Here is a 19,789-nt window from a genome sequence, read left to right on the forward strand (position 1 = left end):
ACAGACATATTGCAAGGCAAATATCAAATTGCGTAGACAAGGCGTAGCTGCGCCTGAAACTCAAGGGCCCGATTTGCTTCGTGGTGGTTTTGTGAGTGGGCTAGCTGGAAACGCTGAAAACATTAGTGAGCCGCAGAGTCCGGATGGCCATTTCCCCGCAGGAGAGGTGTGCAAGGAACTCATGATGTCAACAGTAAAGACAGACACAAGTAATCACAGTTCATGAGTGTTTATTGAACTGTATGTGCAGGTTGGAAAAATGCCTGATCTAAACCTAAATCTAAGATATGAGCAAGCTATGACCATCAAATAATAATAAGGCAGTCCTACTGGCATCTTGTCAAATAAAAGGGCCTATACTAAAAAGAAAAACTATTGCCAATCCTTGCAACTAAATACAAAAAGGGTGTGGGATAACATTCATAAGAAAGAAAGAAGTGTTCACAAATGATAAGTCAGCATGTGGTAGCCCGGGGTCTCCCTTCCCCACATTTTGAGCACGGGACAAGGCGGGACTCCTGAGCACAGCACACTCTCGACCTTTCCCAGCACGAGACGACAGTTCCGTTTCCAGCTATCGGGATCTTCAGTGGTCAAGTCTCTTTTCTACAAAAAGTCACTTGCCTCCGATGACTTGATCTATTCAAAATAAACAAAAAGTTCCTTATCAAATGTACGTTGGGTGATGACTTTTCACCAGCGGGTCCCCCTCTTCGGAGCTCAGACCCCTCTCGAATATCAGCCTCCCTCCGTCGGGTCCACTACAGCTTTTTCTCCAAACAATTTCACCTGTGGCATTTACAAGTCTTAATGTCTTTTAAACAGTTCAGTGTGGACATCCGTTTGGTTCACTCCTGTCAACACACGGTTCCTTGGGACTTCAGACTTTACCCCTTATTATCAGCATCCCTCCGTCAGGTTAACTCTTGCCAATCACACAGTTCTTTCTCTTTTCTCACTATACAGGATTCACTTCCCTTAGCTTTTCAATTATGTGTAGGTCAAAGACTTTCAACTGTACAGGGCGTTTTGCTAGACCCATGTATGACCACTTTGACCTTCTCCTTGGGGCTCTCCTAGGGCCTTCTGATATCGGTAGTTTCAACAAATGTGGGATCAACCACAGTCTCTCGGAGGAACACCCATGTGGTGCCGGACCCCTCTGCAGCTGGTTTCCCCTTAATGTTAACAGTTCTTTGAACTTTCTTTTATTTGCTCTTTGCGACTTTCATTCAACACAGTTTGGTTGCTTATCGGCTCTCCCCTCAACTCACTGGCTGTGATGAGCTGCTTGGCCTTTCTGGTCTCTGGAGTCAAGGCCGGTACCAGAGTAGCAAGCGTCTCTCCCTGCCCTGATTATCAGCATAGGAGGGCTCTGTGTACCGTTGACATCTGCTGCAACCAGCGCTGGCTATTGTTCGCATTCTTACGATTCTTTTCAGGGAGGCTTCGCAGGTCTGGGTCAGAAAGGGCAAGGTCGCTTCTCAAGTTGTCACCCGTTTGGTTCTCGCCGCCTTTCTCCTCCTCTTGAACTGCCGTGCTCGGATAGCTGTCTCGTCGTGCAGTCTACCTTCATCATTGTGTGCTCTCGTGCTCCACCTTTTATCCCTGTGGGGAAGGGAAAGGGCCCTCAGGCGCGTGTGATTTTAGTCAGTTGCCTGACTTTGCCTGACCCTTGTGTTGGGACATGTCAGGTACACTGCTATGGTGTTAGTCCGTTGTCTTTCATGATGTACGAAAGTGTTCATGTCTGAAAAGGGGAGGCGTAGAGGGTCTAGTATCCTACGTGATAGGATGGGGAAAAGGTGTTAGAAGAAGGGGAATACCACGTCTCACCCTTTGGTGTCCGACTTCTACTCCCGAGGACCCCCCCATCCAGGTGATTCTCCCTCACTAGTCGACCAGGAGCTGGATCCAATAGCGATGGCAAAGGACAATGAGAAACTTGCCCTCCTCCTCCTTTTAGATATCTCACCCGCCTTCGATTTAGTTAATCACAAACTCTTATGAAACCATCTAACCTCAGCTTCACACTTCTCTGAGGAAGCCACGGCCTGGATTCAATCATTCTTGGATAATCGAACTATAAGAGTCTTATCACACAACGCCTCAGCAGAACCCATATCCATCACCTGTGGAGTTCCTCAAGGGTCTTGCGTTTCACCTAAATTGCATAATATTTTTACTAAGCCCCTTTTTTGATGATCTTGAAAATCTGGGTGTCACCTACACTAACTATGCAGATGACACTCAGATTCTCGTTCCCATTACTGATGATCATGTAATCGATTCTACCCTACTAAACAAAATATTTCTGATTATCCAGGCATGGATGGCCTCCCATGAACCTTGTCTGAACGATGAGAAGACAGAGCTTCTCCTTGTCGGCTCAGCAGTAAGACTAAACAACTTAAGCAAGTTGTTAACATCCTTCAACATCAACGGAAATAATATTAAAATATCTAGTGAGGTGAAAACTTTAGGTTTCCACCTTGACTCAGTGTTACATTTAAAAAGACAGGTCAACGCCACTGCATCAGCTACAGAATACACCTGCAAGTTAATCAATGTCTGCAAACCCTTTCTCCGACACCTAGTTGCATAACACTGGCCAGAGCTCTAATTCCAACTAAATCAGACTACTGTAATGCCTTATACTTAGGGTCCAGTAAATACAATACGAATAAATTACAAATTCTTCAGAATAACGCTCTAAGAACTGTGTTAAACTTTCCTAGAACCCAACACATCTCAGCTGTCTGACATAGTACAAACTGGCTCGCAGTCAAAGATAGAATTAAATTTATAACATTAACACTTGCACACAAATGTCTGGCTAACTCTTCCCCTAAATAACAAGCTGACAAATTTGTGAAAAAAAAATTCGGAACGTCCCACGAGATCCCTACATTCACACTGCCTGAATGTTCCCAGGTTTAAATTGCAAAAAGCAGGTGGAAGCAGCTTTCCAGTGATCGCTTCTAAACTATGGAATTCACTACCTGTTGACTTAAGAGCAGAACCGTCTTGCTATAGCTTTAGGAATAACACTAAATCATGGCTTCTTTCTCTTGATGTATAAGTCACACATCGGTCTGACCTTCTGTACATATCTGTATGTAACTTTGTACATTCGTATGTTTTATTGTATATATTCCCAATTGTTGATGTATTCATCGAAACACTTATGATATGGCATTTATAACGCGCCTATACACATCATTCTGTATGTAACATATGCAACCATGTAAAGCGCCTAGATACCTCCGGGTTTGGTGTGCTATATAAATAAACAAACCAACATGTCCTGGCCACCTGGATGACAGATCACTGAGGACTAGTTAAGTAGACACCTTCAGGTTTTTCACAGGTGTCGCATTTGAAGGATAAGGGATGTTCGAAGAGGCAGTAGTCAGGAAATTTGTGAAGGGACCCTGTCTAGATGAGTGGTGGTGCATCGATACACTGTAGGGAAGGTAGGAGGCACAATGTAGACAGAAGTAAACTGCCTGAAGATTCGCACAGCAGAAGCAAGTACTCGGACTACCTCGTATAAACATAGTCACAGGGTGGCGGTGAGGCGAATAAGTGTTGGAGTGTACAACAACTGCGGGCACCAACGAGCACTAGCGGAGATGCAGCCAAGCTCGTAAAGGTGGCCAGAGAGCTCAGTTCTGCCCATTGCTCTTCGCTAGAGAACTGGTATAGATGGCTGGTGAACTTCTGGGGGATCCCATAGGAGCCAAAGTAAAGCATGGCACAGCCTTGGTAGGACTGGGCAGGAAATCCAGAGCGGGAGTCATGTCACTCAACAGAGCAGAGCCCCTCGGGAAAGGAGCTATGACAGGAGCCTGTGGAGTAGGAATAGGAGCCGTCATTGACGGAATCGTCATAGGGACCGTTGACAGGGGTCTAGGAGGCAGAGAGACCCCAGGGCATGGTGACCGTGGGAGAGGTAAAGGTGATGGTTGTTGGCAAAACTTTCAGCGCAGCGGTTGCTGAAGGAAGGCTCGTTTTTCTGGACTTCGCCGATGAGCTTGTCGACAGGGTGCTCGTTGACGGTCCTGAAGGATGAAGTTGTCAATGAGGCTCATGTCGACGACGGCGCCAATGATGGTGGGACGGGGCCTAAGAAAGATCTGCTCTTTGGCGACTTGTGCTTGAACGATTAGGTCAGCGATTTCCTCGCAGATGGAGGTAACCCACCAGCTGGTAGGCTAACAGTTGACGGTGCTGGTGACACTACCGATCCTTCTCAGAACTTGGTCTCACAGCCGCAGAGACTGTTGACGAGGAAGATGATGGAGTGTGGGATTTCGCCTTCATTTGGATCTTCACAAAGGAAGCATCCTCAAAGGACCTCAACCTCTTCTCATCAGAGGGAGTATGCTCAGTGGACCTGCCAGCCCTGGCAGAGGCATAACTATGCCCGGAGGCCGCGTCAGAGGCCTTCCCTTACCCAATCCATGCCACCAACCTGCCAGTGGCAATCCTTCCAAGTCTTTGTGGAAAAGGATTGGCATATCCAGCATCAGTTTGCGTTGTGGTCGGGATTAAGACAATAAATGCACTTGAGGTGCTGATCCTCAAAGATATTCTTCAGGCATCAGCTCTCACAGGCCCTGAAGAGGCTTTTCTTTGTGGTATCCACCATAGTCAAGGTGTCGAGTTGTTGAGGTCTAGGTCCAAGCCTGGGCCTGTGGCGCAGTGGGCTGAAGACCTGGCGGTGGATTGAAGAACTTCGCAGACAACTGGTCCCTCAGACGGTTGACGAAGAAGATATGGAGAATTTCTATGAAAAACTGCACAAAACAACTATTTTTGAAGAGCGAAGCACGGGGACTCCCAACACTAGAAATGTGCAGTAAAATCTGAAGATGGCCACAAGGGGTGGAGTTTAGAAAGGCAGGTGTCATTGGCTGGGGGCAGTATGGCCGAAAAGACACTGATAGGCTATAGAGGAGACTAGCAGTTTAAGTTTAAAGCTAAACTGCTATCTTTTTTACCAAGGATTCCCACCCTGATGACGGGGAATATTCACGAGTATGTGAATCCATGCAAGACCCCATGCTGGAGAAACAATGGTTCCACTCAACACTCAATTTAAGGTGGGGTGTGCTGATATCACAAAATAAAATGCAGGTGGGACAAAAGGGTGCCCCCCTCCCCCTGGCCTGGAAACATGTGTTCACACAGGTAAAATAAAAAGTGAAGTTGAAAGAGCTCCCAGCAACACTGCACAGAAAGTGCTGTGTGCTGCAATAATAAATGTAGATGCCAGAAGATATGGAGGAAAGCATACCTCCATTAAAAAGTATCAAAAAGAGATAAAAAAGGGTTCCCAGAGTGAAAGAATGAGTGAGTGTGGAAAAAGGTTCCCACTCACTCAGGAAAATCTGTTCCAAAATCAAATAGTCCAGAAAAGAAATGGGACAAAGAGGGGAGATTTTCACTCAAGAAAGAAAATCTACCTAACACAGTGCTCGTCTATACTTTTTCAGAATCATGAAGGTTACGTTATTGTTATCTCAGGTGGTAGCAATGTATGCATGAGCAGTTTCTTCAATTGTTCCATAATTCGGATGGAATGTGAAATTGGTTTTGGGTTGGCAATGTTTTCAATGAGAAAGTTGTCATCTTCCTCTTGTAGCAACTCTTTGCATTACAACTATATTCTTAGTTTAACTGTCATTAGCTCACTGAAATCGGTGGCTCTTTATCGGCTGCCGAGTACATACTAGAAACAGCTCATACAGTTCGAGAACTAGACTTCCTCCTCATGACATATAGGTAGTGCACTGCCATACACCCTTCGTATTCTACTGGGACTTTATAGGGAGCAGATTAATTTTCATCATCTGCAGTTGTTCCATTAGATAGCTTCTCTGATTAAAAGGTTACCATTTTTCTAAGCCTGTGGGCGAGTGTGCGAGGTGGGCTGGTTTTGTTGACAAAAGCCCACAGAGTGAACGTCTTAATTGTGTAGGTGATAGGTGCACTTCTTTTTCAGACTCCTCTTATTAGCATGTGGTCAGACCTGTGACTGTCCTTCAGTATCCTGGCTTTATTTGGTAGTGCATACCTTTCACCATCATGCATACTTGTGCGCTATGTGACTGACGCACTATGTTGCTGTTCGGCATAGATCCATTAGTTACTTTTCCTTTTTTTGATGTCGTGTTTATGGCTTCCCTTAGGGAGAATTCTCATTTCTGTGCCAATTCCCTTCAACCTTAGAGAACCCCAGCTCTTTTGCTGGGCTTTGGGGACTTTTTAATTTTCTATCCTGGGGTGAGTGAGCCCTTTTTCTCACTCTTTCATGTATTTTTGATCTGATCTGAAGTCTCTGTTTCTTTTGGTTGTGGAGTCTGATAAACTCCATAGACATCACCTTTTGTATTGTGACACACAGCACCCTCAGTGCAGTGTCACAGAGAAGTCCTTTGGATTTCTCATAAGGTGTAAATACCTTCTCTTGGATAAACTACTGTTTCAAAGAGTAGTAAAGTGAAATTGACTTTACTTACTGTTTTCTCTTTGTAGACCCAACACACACCATCCTATGTGGAGTGCTGGGGGGTTACTTAGTAGTCTACTTACTCATGTAACATTGTATGTTATCTTAACTACAATTAATGGCGAGTGGCAGTGGTTTAATTTTCCTACAATTAAGCGTGTTTGCCGCAGGCTGAATCCTCAGCTGCAGTATTGCACCCATGGGTGCCCATTTTGTCAAAATGGCCCCGGTCTTCTTTTTTCACCATTTCTTGCATGTGCGGTCTTTCCTGGGTTTTACTCTGCGCGCCAAACCAGGTTTGATCCCTTTGTTCGTTTTGTCTTTGGCGGACTACAGTGCTGAAACCAGCCTCTGGCTCCAGCATGTCTGGAAGGGCAGGAAGTGAGGGATGTGCCCGAAGCTCCCTGTGCTTAGTCTCCTTGGTTACCTGAATGCACCGAAAGTTGATTGGCTGGCTGGCTGTCCTTGTAGGACAGCCACCCTGCTGCATGAGTGACAGCAAGGTTGCAAATGAATAGGAGAAACCTGCATAAAAGGCGAGGTCTCTCAGACAGAAAGAGTCGACCACTGGACGAAGAATACGAAGAAAAGAGAAGCTTGCTGCACCTCCTGGATAGTTGGTTTACCCGGTGAAGCCCTGCTGCAGCGCTGAAGCTCCATATTTCATATCAACTAGAGAAGCCCGGTACGGACGACTTCTTCCCTTGGGTTGGTAGATCCAACGGACCCCAAGACGAACTTGCCTCGGACCCCTCTCCCTGCTGGTTGTACTTCCTTGCTGCTGCTGGAACCCAGTGCCAGGGGACAGAAATACCAGAAACGAGCGCATCATCTTTAAGCCGGACCCGAGCTCCAGGAGGAGCCGAAGGACTCCCTCGAAGCAGGACGAGCCAAGCCTGAGCCACCTCAACTGAGTGCTGGACCCCAGAAGCAAGGGGAGCACATAAGATGTCCAAGAACTGCGGTGGTCCTATTGACCGGTAGCTGAAACCGCAAAGTGCTGCTGATTTGGAAAGACCCATCTCTGCCGCCGACTTTGAAACCGCAGTGCAGGAGTCCCCAGATGTCCCCCTTCTTGTCCCCATGACTTAGGCTCAGGAACACAGGATCTGCAGGACTGCAACAGGAACAGAAGTCAGCTGGATTCGCTTCTTTCAAGGTACTGTCTTAACTGAAGGGGTACTTCCTTTTTGGTTTGTAGCTGGTCTGTCTCACTGGAGATTTACAGTAGCTGCTTTTCTCTAGAGTTGCTTGCAGTTTTGCTTTCACAAGCCCTTCAGTTTGTGGCCCAATAGTGATGCTTTTCTACAAACTCTCTGTATAACCTGGTTCAAGACTTTTGTGCCATCTACAAGAAGTGCCTCAGCTCTCCTAGACTTTGTTCAATTGACATTGGCTGTCCTGGCTTCCTGCAGACTCTTCTGACCCACTGACATTATGTTCAACTATCCCTCATAGGTGGTACATAGGTTACTGGTATTGCTGGGAAAGGGTTATTCCCAGCATTGGGGGATTGTAAAGTACTTACCTGTTCAGAGAAACTTGTTAACCTTTGTTTCCTTCCCTAACCTTTTCCTTTTCCACAACCTCAGCATTGCATAGAGGGTTAAAAGTGAAATATTAATGTCCACAGTATCGTAGAAATTGAAGTCTCCTCAGGGTGTAGGAAGTGTGTGTGCGACATCCTAAAATGGTATGTACTTGCTTATGTTAAAGCCGAGGAAGTTTATTTTATTGGCTTATTTAAAACTGACCATTAAATATTGATTTATTTTACTAGAAAACCTTGATTAAGTGTTATTTGAATACTTGTCATTTGTGAATCTCTATGTTACATCTTTACAGCTCACAATTATCCCTCTTGAGATATGTCTGGCTGCTCAGTCACTCTACCAACTTGTGTAGTACAGACCTATATCAATAGTTGTGCATCTATTGCTAAAAGGACAAGGCTGGTGTAGTCTCCCACAGGGTTACTACATACAATCTTGCCTAACAGCTTCTCTCTCCCAATGAGTTGTTATGGTCTTCAGCTCTAAAGCCTTTTTCAGTGTGGGTGTCATTCATACAGTCTTAGCCAATATCATATTGTGCACTCTACACAACTTTTCCATGGTATTCTTAGTGGCCCTAGTCGAAATGGGATGCAAATGCATAGGAGCAGTCTGGGCAACTTAATGTTGGTAATGGGGGACATTCAATGAATGGGAACTTGTATGCAGTGTCCTTAATTTTGTTGTCTTAACCGACCTAATCTCGCTGGCCTCCAGCTACCCCAGCCCTGAGTCCACATTCTATCAGCTTCCATGGTATAGGCAGAACCCCACTTCTCCTTTTCAGTGCTTTAGTCTTGAACCTTTTACATTCCTGACATTTACACTCTGCTTGCTAATTCAAAGAAACCTATGTTTACCAGTAGGGTAGTATTTAAACGAAGTATTTTTCAGAAGGGTCAAACACTGATAAAAATTGAGATCTTAATCTAACAAACTATATATTGCTCCTTCTCATATGAACTATCACCTCTGCACAGTCACTTAACAAATGTTGCGTTCACTGCACCCAAGGCATGAACACCTCATTTTCCTCTTCCTTTGCTAACACTCCATGATGGAACCAATGGTGGGGAGTTATGAGGGTGTCCTCATTGTGGACAACATGGACTTGGCATTTCATGCCTCCTTTTAGAGATGCTCCTGTCGATGACCAAGTATGACCAAGGGGTTGTAATACTACAGACCAAACAATAGACAGCAGACTTTGCATGTGCAGCATGTGAATCTAAACAGATTCACAAGCTGTACAAAATACTAAATACGACAGATTTTATACTGCCGATAAAAAACATGCAATGATATTAAGAGCAGGCTCCAAATCAACCCAGCTTGATTTGGAGACATGAGACAGAATAAACAGGACAATTCCATGAGTTGAGGTTCCTTAAGAAAATGTGAAGACATAGGATTACAAATGCAAGAGGACTTGCAGGACATTACATGCATTTGTTTCAAGAACACAGGCAGAACAGAACATTGCTCAATATCACATTATATGGATTAATATGTTGTTTATAGTGAGGTACAAAGACATATCTGTATGTACACCTTCAGTCCCCAAAATACAGAACAGACTCTTTCAATAAATGTGCCAAAGTGAAGCAGCAAGCATAAAACATCTTGAACCATTACTAGTGAGGGAAAACTATATAAGTAAATATTTTTTTTGTACCTGAAAGGCCGGAATTCCCGGTTTGCTGTGGACAAGTCTAACAAATCTGGACAGTCGTCTTCACATTCCTCAGGGCACAGTGGAGATTCACCTTGGAACGTCTCATCTGGAGTCTTGTTGGCAGTATCCTCTGGTTTCACATAATCGCGAGAGTCTAAATCTGAACTCGCTGTATTACATGTTTTCTCACCCACATCCTTCCCATCCAGTTCCTCTAAGGCGCGAGAGAACTCAAGTAAGTCCAAGCTTTGCAATATGTGGCCACTTTTAGCTTTTTGGGAATCATTGAGGTTCAGTTCTTCAGAGGACCCAGAGTCATCACATCCATCAGAGAGCTTCAGCCCCTCTGCGCCAAACACGTTTGCTTTTCCTTTGTCATCATCTGAAGAGAACGAGAGCTTGTCTTCTGTCTCATCCTCAGTACCATCATCTGGGCCTACAGGGTGAAGCAGTTCATCATCTTGCTGCATTTCCTTTGTGTAGCCACTGGCTGCAATCTCAACATCGAGAGAACATGCCCTCCTTAAAAAAAAGACCCCAAAAGAAGAGACTTGCATAAGGACATGGTTAACATCAAACAATTCAAATAACAGTCAAAGTTCAACAATGCAAGTGCAGACTCCAAGAAGATGGAAATGCATGGTATTGGGGTCAATGTTCTGAATGGTTTAAGTTACTTACCTGTAACGTAACTATTTTTCTCCAGCATGGGTCTGGCATGGATTCACATGCTCATGAATATTCCATGTCGTCACGCTGGGAATCCTCAGTAAAAGAAAAACCAGTTTCACTTTCACTTAAAAACTGTATTTCTCCTCTATACCAATCAGTGTCCTCTTGGTCATACTGCCCCATCCAATTACAGTTGTCTCCCTAAGCCCTCCTCTGGCAGCCAGCTTCAGATTTGGTAAGCACGTAAAGTGCCAGTATGACCAAGAAGAGCCGCAGAGGTGTCAGAGGGAGGGTTTGCATGTGAATCCATGCCAGACCCATGCTGGAGAACAATAGTTAGAGGGAAGTAACTTAAACCTTCTCCAGCATGGGGTCTGGCATGGATTCACATGCTCATGAATAACGAATACACAGCAATACAACATTACACAACCACGGGAGGTGGTAAGACTCAACAGGAGCAATTAACTTTTTTTATTTTTATTGTATATGGTTGCAAAATTATAACCTTTCACAAATCTCACATCAAATACATAATTTAACAAGAACAGAAGAAGAAAATGTATACAGTTAACAAACAAAGCATTTGCATCCAGACCAATTCCAACAGAATTTAAACAATGTTTAAAAGGATTTTACAGTTCTATCTTACAGTCCTCAAGCATCTTGACGACAGCAATCGTCTTTTGATGCGAGTGTCCATCAATCAGGCTTTCCCAATAGCGGTTGTGTGCCCAGTATGTTACATCGGACATGAATCTACTGAGAAATTGATGTCTAGAATTTCTCGTGCCCACACACTCCATCATCAGATGTTTGATTGATTGGTTTTCAGGCTTGGCACACGACTGACAAAGACTTACTGCAGAAGCTCCCAAGCCTCTTGTTGCCAGAATTTCCCCAGTATGTAAAATATTCAATCTCAGTCTGAAAAACATCTTCCTTATTCTCCAGTCTGGAAATGTTATTAAATATTTACTGAGGAAACCCAGTTTCCTTTCCTCTCTTTGTAGGGGATTTGGATATGACCCTGATCTTATTTTCTCAAGGGTCCTAATCCAGTCCATTTCCTCCCATTTTTTTTTGGCCTTTAATGGATTTTCCTCCAACTATTTTGAGTCTATGTTCGCCCACTCCTGCCATTCCTTCGCCAGAGTCTCAAGTCTGTCCAACTGGCGAGAATTACCAGCCTCCAGATGTTTTCTCATATCTGTATAAAGGGATTGGTCTTGTGATGACATAATGCGGTGGTGCAAGATCAGCAGTTTCCACTCTGCTTGGGATTTTAATGATCTTCCAGTTCGAACCTGATATTGTCCATCGATAGACTCATTGGTAGGCCCAAGGCGTGTTTCCACACCAGACCTTCCCATTTTTGCCAGGATGTGTTCCACAGTTGGGGTTTGGCTTCTAGCCCATATAATAAAACAGGAATGATTTTGGCCTGATAAAACTTGAGGATAGGTATGAATGAAAATTTACCGTATTTCCAAAGGATTCTTTTCATCTGAGCTGCAAGGGGTTTGATTTTTATCTCAAGGTCAGACTCTGCTTTGCTTGATGCCGGTGTGGCATAGATTTTGTATACCAGGTAAACCAAATCCTCCACCCTTTTGACTGCCTCCCCCGCCATTGACCATCCTGGAAATACATTTTTTTTATTTTTTATTCCTTTGCCTAAATACCAACACCCTTGATTTGTTAGGATTCAGGGAGAGCCCATTTTCAACTGCATAGTTGTAAATACCATTAAGTAGATGTTGTAACCGATGGCTGTTTTATCTAAAACTACCACATCATCGGCGTAGGCCAGCCAGTGTATTTTCTTACCATTTAGGGAAGGACTGGCCAACGCTGCGGATGCTAGAAACTCCCCCATATCTGAAGTATACAGGTTGAATAGCGGGGCCCCAAGACAACCCTGTCTGACCCCCCCCCCCAATTCACTCTCACGGGTTCTGACAGATGACCCTCTGCATCTAATCTCACCCTGATATCATTGTCCTTATGGAATTCTATAAGCATCGCCAGGAGCCCCTCTGGGATGCCTTTTGCTCTCAGTTTCATCCACAACCTTCCCCTGTCCACTTGGTCAAAGGACCTGGAGAAATCTACCCAGGCACCATAGAGTTGTTCACCTCCCTTCCCATGGGTTTTTTCACTCAGGAGATTTAATGCTATGCCATTCAGTGCCATTGAGAGACCCCTCCTGAACCCAGTTTGACATTGTGAGAGCATTCTAGCTTTTTCTTCCCCAGACTTCCAGTTCCCCCAGCAAGATTTTCATTAAAATCTTGCTGTCGATATCCAGCAAGGCGATGGGGCGATAATTTTTCGCCGCCTCCCCATCACCCCCCTTGGATAATGGGATAACTGTAGCAGTGCGCCATGATGATGGTAATGGAGGACGAAGCCTTCATAATGATGTCTTCGATATTCGGCGTGTTAAGATCGAGCCGCCATTCTGCCTTAATATTATAGTCACAAACTGTTCTTAGTGGTTGACCAAAAACGGACTTTAGGTATTTGATCCACTCACCCTCGGGTACCAGATTGCACAATTGCATAGTTTTTCCCCCCTCCATTTCATGCATGGAATCCCAAAACCCCTTAGCATCTCTCTTGCCTAAAACCTCCAATATATGCTCTCCATCCTGTTGGAACCTTTTTACATTCCTAGCCACTTACCATTGTTTGTAGCTGTTTTTAAGCAGACTTATTTGCACCCATTGTTCAATTTTGCTGATGCAAGAGTCTTTTTTTATGAACCTCAATCTACCATGTAGATCTTTTTTCTTAGCCATCGTTTCTTCGTCATACACGTGCCGGTGGATATGTTTAGGCCCACCCCCTCCTGGCTTCGGAGGACAAATTTGCCAAATTAATTTAATAAAGCCAGAAGGGGAGCAGTTCTCTCTTTGTACTACTTCTGGTATTACAGAAAGCCTTTCATTTAAGTCCGCTCCCCCAGCTTTATATTTCATTAGGCAAACTTTGCCTTTCCGAGCTGTTAGCTTCTGAGGCATCCGTGGCAAAGTTTCTGCTGAGATTTCTGGGAAAAAGTTCCAACCTAAAATGGTCACTACCGCCCCCTCTTTTATATTCAGGTTTACTTTCTGTTCGAAAAGACCACCAGATAGAAAAAGGTAGTCCAATATTGAGGCAGACGTGCCTTGAGTCCTGGTTGAATTAGCAGGGATGTCACCTGGAAGACACCCATTAGACATTTTCAAACCCCAATCATTCAACCACTCTACCCACATGAGGCCATTTTTGGTGGTTCTTTTCCCCACAAATATTCTCCGACTCCTTGGGAGATCAATGCATTGTGTGTTAAGGTCACCCCCTAGAATTATATCCGCCCCTGGAAAGGCAGATTTCATATCACCCAATGCCTTGGCTAATGCATCAAGGAATGCGAGGAGCACCATATTAGACGGATTCCAATAGATATCGCAAAAAAATCATTGTTCTATCACTCACCCCATTTCTGAATGTAGCTTTACACATTTGTAGCCCTTGAAAAATCCATACAGAGGAGACAACATCCTTAAATTTTGAGTTTCTGAAGGCAATAAGCAACCCCCCACTCGGCCTCCCTCTAGCTTTCTGTACTGCCCCTTGAACCACAATTGAGTACCCTTCAACTGCTATCGGGTTTACGAGCCAAGTCTCCTGCAACGTTATGACATCTCCCACATCAAACAGATAGTTCTTTATGGCCCTTGAGGTACAGTTATTGGGACCCTGTGTGTTCCAGCAAATAACTCTCAGCCCCTTGTTTTCAAAGATGCTGGGACCCTAGACCCAGCTTCTGAAAAACCTCTGTTAGAATGCTTGGCAAAAGGGCGAAGGTATTGTCCTTGTTGGAAACACTTGTCTGCTCACATGTGGCTTTAGGCATCTTGGTGGTGGTTTGCAAATTGGTAACCCCTTCTTGGAAGTGAACATTCTTTCCAGCTGCTACATTCCGTGGCTGCAGTAGTTTTGGTTGGCTTTTTAGAACCAATATATCCAAGATCCTTAAATCCGATTTTGCGTCTTCAATTGCCTGGAACACATCCCTAGAGGCACAACCCACTTCTGCCAGGAGAGGGTTATTTGGATCTGGGAATCTGACTGATTCTATGTCTTTACTATTAATTAGAAGCAGACTCAGAACTTTTTTCAGAAGAGAAAGTATGGTCCCACTGTTTAGGAATTTTGCCTGCTTTTTGGCAGAGAGAGCCAAATAATTGGCATTGCGTAAGGCGAGTCTGTGGTAGTTTTTTCCTCTCTATGTGGGGACATTTGTTCCAAATTTCCAGTTATCACCTGAGATGAGCTTACAATTTCTTCCGATAGTCTTGATTTTTCTAACACAAGGACCGAGTCTCCCAGACACCTAAATTTGCCTTCGCCCAGTTTTATTTCTAGCGCCGGAGATGCGGGTTTCTTCTGATTTTGCACTGTGGTTTTTTTCAGAAAAATTGGGGTGATCTTTACATTCGTTTTTTGGTTCGACTGTGGCCCCGCCCTCAACCAGGGATGATTTCGACCCTGATTTTTGTTTAACTTTAAGAAAAATGGGTGCTAGCTTGATAACCTTCTTCAGATTAGATGAAGCTAGGGCACTTCCTGTTTGTTCGGAGTCTTATCTGTTTGTGAGCCTCTTGATGTCACACTCGATGTGGCCTTGATTTTATTGGAGCCAATTTTCTTTGCGTCTTCCGCAGCATCCTGCAGAGCTCTTGCCTGGTTGTTCTTCATCTTCGCACCCTCACTTCTTTCCTGTGGACTATTCACTGAGTCAAGTTCAACAATTTCTTAGTCATCCTCAGCTACCGCTGGATGGGAAGAACCAGCTTTCTTCACAGGTGGGTTAGTATCTAGCCTCTTATGATTTACTTTCAGTTGTTTCTTTGATTTTATTTCCCATTTTTTGCCAGCATCTTTTTCTTTGAGTCTTTTCAGCCTTCTTGCTTCCCTTTTTCGATTCTTTTTCCCCCTAAGATTTACACTTTGGGGACGAGCTGCTAAGGTCTCCTCGCCTTGAGAGTCCGACTGAATACTAGGGATGACTGGGGGCAGTTTTCCAGCTGTATCTTCTTCTTGAGACCCCTCTACCACATTGACCAGTCTCTGAAACTCTTCCAGGGTCGACTCCGACAGCGGCGTGTCATCCATTTGTTGATTAACCACCTCTAGTGGCTCCGACGCTGCCCGCTCCAACTGATTTTGATTTAACAATTGGATTTGGGACAGCAGCGCATGGTTTAGAGATCTTCCGATTTATTTTTGGCTGCCCAAAATCTTTGAAGAGCTGCGATGTCCACCCTTGTTTGACTGACTCTAGCTGCATCTCATGCAGTTTCGAGAGCACATTTGTATTGATGGCATTACAGCAACCCACTACTGCTCCGTCTAGAGCAGCCACCTCCTTCGTCAGTTCCATTAGCGAGCCAGATTGAAGTTGCACCTCAGTTTTCAAAAGTTCGAAAACGGAAACTAACGAGTTCAAAACATAGTTGAGTGCACTCAATGTGTCGTCATTTGACTGGACCCTTTCTTCGGCATTTTCCCCCTGGGGGTCACTTGAGTCTAGGACTGGTGCTACTTCTCCTATTACTGCTTCCTGCGATGGACCAACAAGCTCTAGGTTAGTATCTGGGCCGGACAAATTAAGATTATTTAACGTTTGATCACTTGTGTCCAGGTCCAGGGCAGGCCTAGCAGACTCATTAGACCCTTTGTGATTTCTAATGGGGCTCGAGGATGTATCAATATCTCTGTTCATTTCTGATACATACAACTGTTTCCTTTCTCCAAAATGTTAATCAATCTTTTTTTGAATTTTGGTTGTAGTTATTGTAAATTCAAGACCCTTTTTCCAGTTGTCCGCCAGAGTAGATTCTGCTTCCTGCCCTCCAGAAGTTCTTACTGGTGTAGTAAGGGGGGACAGGGATGGATCTGCATGCACTTGGACCCAAAGCTGTTGAGCCCCCATTGCCGGAGACGGGGCCTTCTCGTTTACTTCTAAAGGCCCCCTCATACCATGAACTAGCGGGCTGCTAGCCATTTTTGGCTCCTCCCATTCTGGGGCTCTCGGGTCATTCTGGAGCGAATTGCTCCGCAGCTTCATTGTCCTATGTGATACCAACTTTGGACAATTCCAAACGGGCCTCTCACAAATTCAGACTCCCCCTCCGGCCTCCCGCACAGGACTTGGAAAAAGATAAGCCTGTGCGGCTCATAGGCTCGAAGGCCAACAGCCCACAGTCGCAACACAGGTATCAAACCGGCACCTCCGTGCACAAAGGCACCCTTTGGATTGTTTCCTTATTTTCCTTCGCGCAGGGTACCCGGCCACTAGGGATTTGAGCGGCTCAAAGGCAACAAGCCCACAGTCGCCGTGCAAATCTCAAGCAAACAGGCCCTGTGCACTCAGACAGCAGTAGACAGTGAGGAATTGTTCAAATTGCTGAATAACCTCCACTACCAGGTATTAATAGGCTGGGCTACAGGCTGGGCTGAATTAACAGACTAGGCTGTGTTTAACCCTGCTGTGACAGCCCCAGTGGCAATAGCAACAGCCCAGACAATCAATTTACTCTAATTGCTCAGAACAGTTTACAAGTAAGTTTGCTGTACATTACTCAACTGTACGATTGCAGTGCATTTGTCCTTCAATTTGCCATGTATAACCCACAGCAGATTAAGCATTGCAATATCTCATTGACCGCAATAACCACACTATGGAACTTGGCTCAGTTGCCACACGATTTTCCTGAGCGTTCTGAGGTTTTCTGAGCGTGACCACCCCGCACCCTCATCTCACCTCTCAAAAGCGTTGAACACAGACAGCGCTGACAGTGTTTGTTTGTGGAGCGCTGGCATGGACCCGACCTCCAACATCCAACTCCAGCTCCAACACGCTCCAACACTCGGTCCCGGAACCCGGCTTCCAACTTCAGCCGCGGCTCCTGCTCTTGCTCCTACTCTGCCCGCTCGCGCCTTGCCGCTGCCTGGACTCCGTTAGAGGAAAGGACCTGTTTAATCGTCAAGCCGCACCAGAATAGCGGAATAGCCGCTCTCTACTGCTCTCTCTCGCACATCGAAAGTTCTCTCTTGCCACTTCCGACAATTCACAGCAATTAACGGTTACCTCTGGAACAGACTCACCTCAAGCGAACAGGCTGCGTTGCACTGCTTGGCTGACTCTGGGCTCCTTCCTGGAATCCCTTTCGATGCAGTTTAACCTCGTGAATATATGCGTCGACCTCCATGTGGCAGCCATGGCGATGTCTAGCAAGGGCACACCAGACAGCAACGCAGTCATCGCAACGATCGCTCTGGTGGAGTGGACTCTGGGACAGCCAGGCAGCAGTCGGTTCGCCAACCAATGACAGTGCGTGATGCAGCCAGAGAGCCACCTCGAGATGGAAGCCTTTGACAAGGCCTTCCCATGGTTCACAGGACCAAAGTTCATGAACAGTTGTGAAGTCTTCCGAAAATTCTTTGTGCGTGTCATGTAGAACTTCAGGGCATGGGCAATGCCCAGCGAGTGCAAGGCCCTTTCCGCTGGCGACAAAGGTTTTGGGAAGAAGACGGGTAAAACCAAAGGTTTGTTGACTGGAATTCCGACTGAACATTCGGCATGAAAGAGCATGAAAGAGGGGTGCATGCTCAGCACCACCCTTGATTTGTGGAAAGTCAGGTATGGTTGCTTGCAGGCTAGGCCCTGGATCTCACCTACAAGTCTGGCAGAGGAGATGGCCACAAGGAAAGCAGTCTTCCACAAGAGAAACTTGAGTGGGGCCTCATGCATAGGCTCTAAGAGGGCCCCCCATGAGCCTTGTCAGAACCACGTCGAGTTCCCATGCTGGGGCAGGAACCTTCACTGGCGGGAAAGATCGGAAAGTCCTTTGAGACACTCCTCGATGAGTCAGTGGGACCAAAGCGAAGATCTTCCTGGGGACCTGGTCTAGTGGGAGATAACCGCCAGATGAGCCTTGATGGAGGCGTGTGCCAGTCCAGCCTTGGCCAAGGATAGTAAGTATGGAAGGATCTGTGGGGTCGTGAGCCTCAGAGGGGTAATCTTCTGTGACCGGCACCACGTAGCAAAATGCTTCCACTTATGGCCATAGCACTGCAAGGTCGACAACGCCCTGGCCTTGGCGAGGGCCTCCCTGCAGTCCGCTGACAACTCATAACCTCCAAACTCTAAGACTGCAGGAGACAAGCCCTCCGGTTCAGCGATCCTGGGTCGTGATGAAGGATTGCACCTCCCTCTCTGGTGAGAAGAAACGGAACCACCGGCAACTTGACTGGCGGCGACACAGACAGGATGAGAAGGTCCGGATACCAGATCTGTCTCGGCCATGCCGGGGCGATGAGTATCATCTTGTATTGACACCGAGTGTGTTGATGACCTGTAGCAGGAGAGGGAATGGAGGAAACGCGTACAGAAACATCCCCTCCCACAGGAAGGAGAATGCGTCCCCCAGGCTCCTTGGCTGTTGGAATCTGCTGGCAAACTCCAGGCATTTGGAGTTTGCTGCCGTCGTGAACAGATCAATCTGGAGTCTGCCCCATTTGATGAACAGGCACCTGATCCTGACAAAGCTCCCACTGGTGGCAGGAGCACAGTTCCCTGCTGTGGGAGTCTGCGTTGGTGTTCTTGCCTCCTGCCAGGTGGAGAGGGACGAGGAACATCCCCTGCCCAACGATCCAGTGCCACAGGTCCTGCGCTTCGTTGGAGAACACCCAGGACCGAGTGCCTCCCTGCTTCCTGATGTAGAACATGGTGGTGGGGTTGTCCGTGAAGATCCTCACCACCTTGTCCTTCAGAGACGATAGGAACAACTTGAGGGCCCAGAACACTGGGCGTAGCTCCAGGATGTTGCTATGCAGATCCTTCTCCTCCGGCAGCCACAGACCTCTGGCGTGCAGACGTCCGTTGTGCACTCCCCAACCTTCGTTGGAGGCGTCCGTGGAGACCGTCTCCTGGTATGGGGGGGGGGGGTTTAGAAATCCCGTGCCTTGGGCGATGTTGGAGCGTACAGAACTCCTCGCTGAGAGGGATCTTGTCCGTGAAGCTTCCGTTCCAGGAATTCCTGTAGGAGTCACATCTGCAACCTGCAGAGATGGACGATGTAGATGGACGAGGTAGATGCTGGACGACATCATGCCCAGTAACGACTTGATAGCCCGCACCATGGCCGTATTCGTCGCCGATAACCATTGCACCTTTCCTTTAACGGCAGCCAGCCTCTCCTCCGAGGGGGACGCCAAGCAATATACTGTCTTGAGTCTGGCATCCAGACATAGCCAGATGGTTGTCTCTGTGTGTCTGTCGGCCAGCTCCAGCGAGCAGACATGTATCAGCCAGTC

The 19,789-nt window shown here is 46.2% G+C and overlaps 1 protein-coding gene across 1 annotated transcript in view; it reads right to left on the bottom strand.

Annotated features, from left to right (window-relative positions):
- RIOK2 (RIO kinase 2) overlaps positions 1 to 19,789 on the bottom strand; it is a 317,145-nt gene that overhangs the window by 133,197 nt on the left and 164,159 nt on the right. Inside the window, exon 8 of the mRNA XM_069625451.1 lies at positions 9,746 to 10,267. Coding sequence (XP_069481552.1) covers positions 9,746 to 10,267 — 522 coding nt within the window. The remainder of the gene's footprint in view (positions 1 to 9,745; positions 10,268 to 19,789) is intronic.

Source organism: Ambystoma mexicanum, chromosome 6p (genome assembly GCF_040938575.1).
Source record: "Ambystoma mexicanum isolate Mex_15411 chromosome 6p, UKY_AmexF1_1, whole genome shotgun sequence".
Lineage (NCBI taxonomy): Eukaryota > Metazoa > Chordata > Amphibia > Caudata > Ambystomatidae > Ambystoma > Ambystoma mexicanum.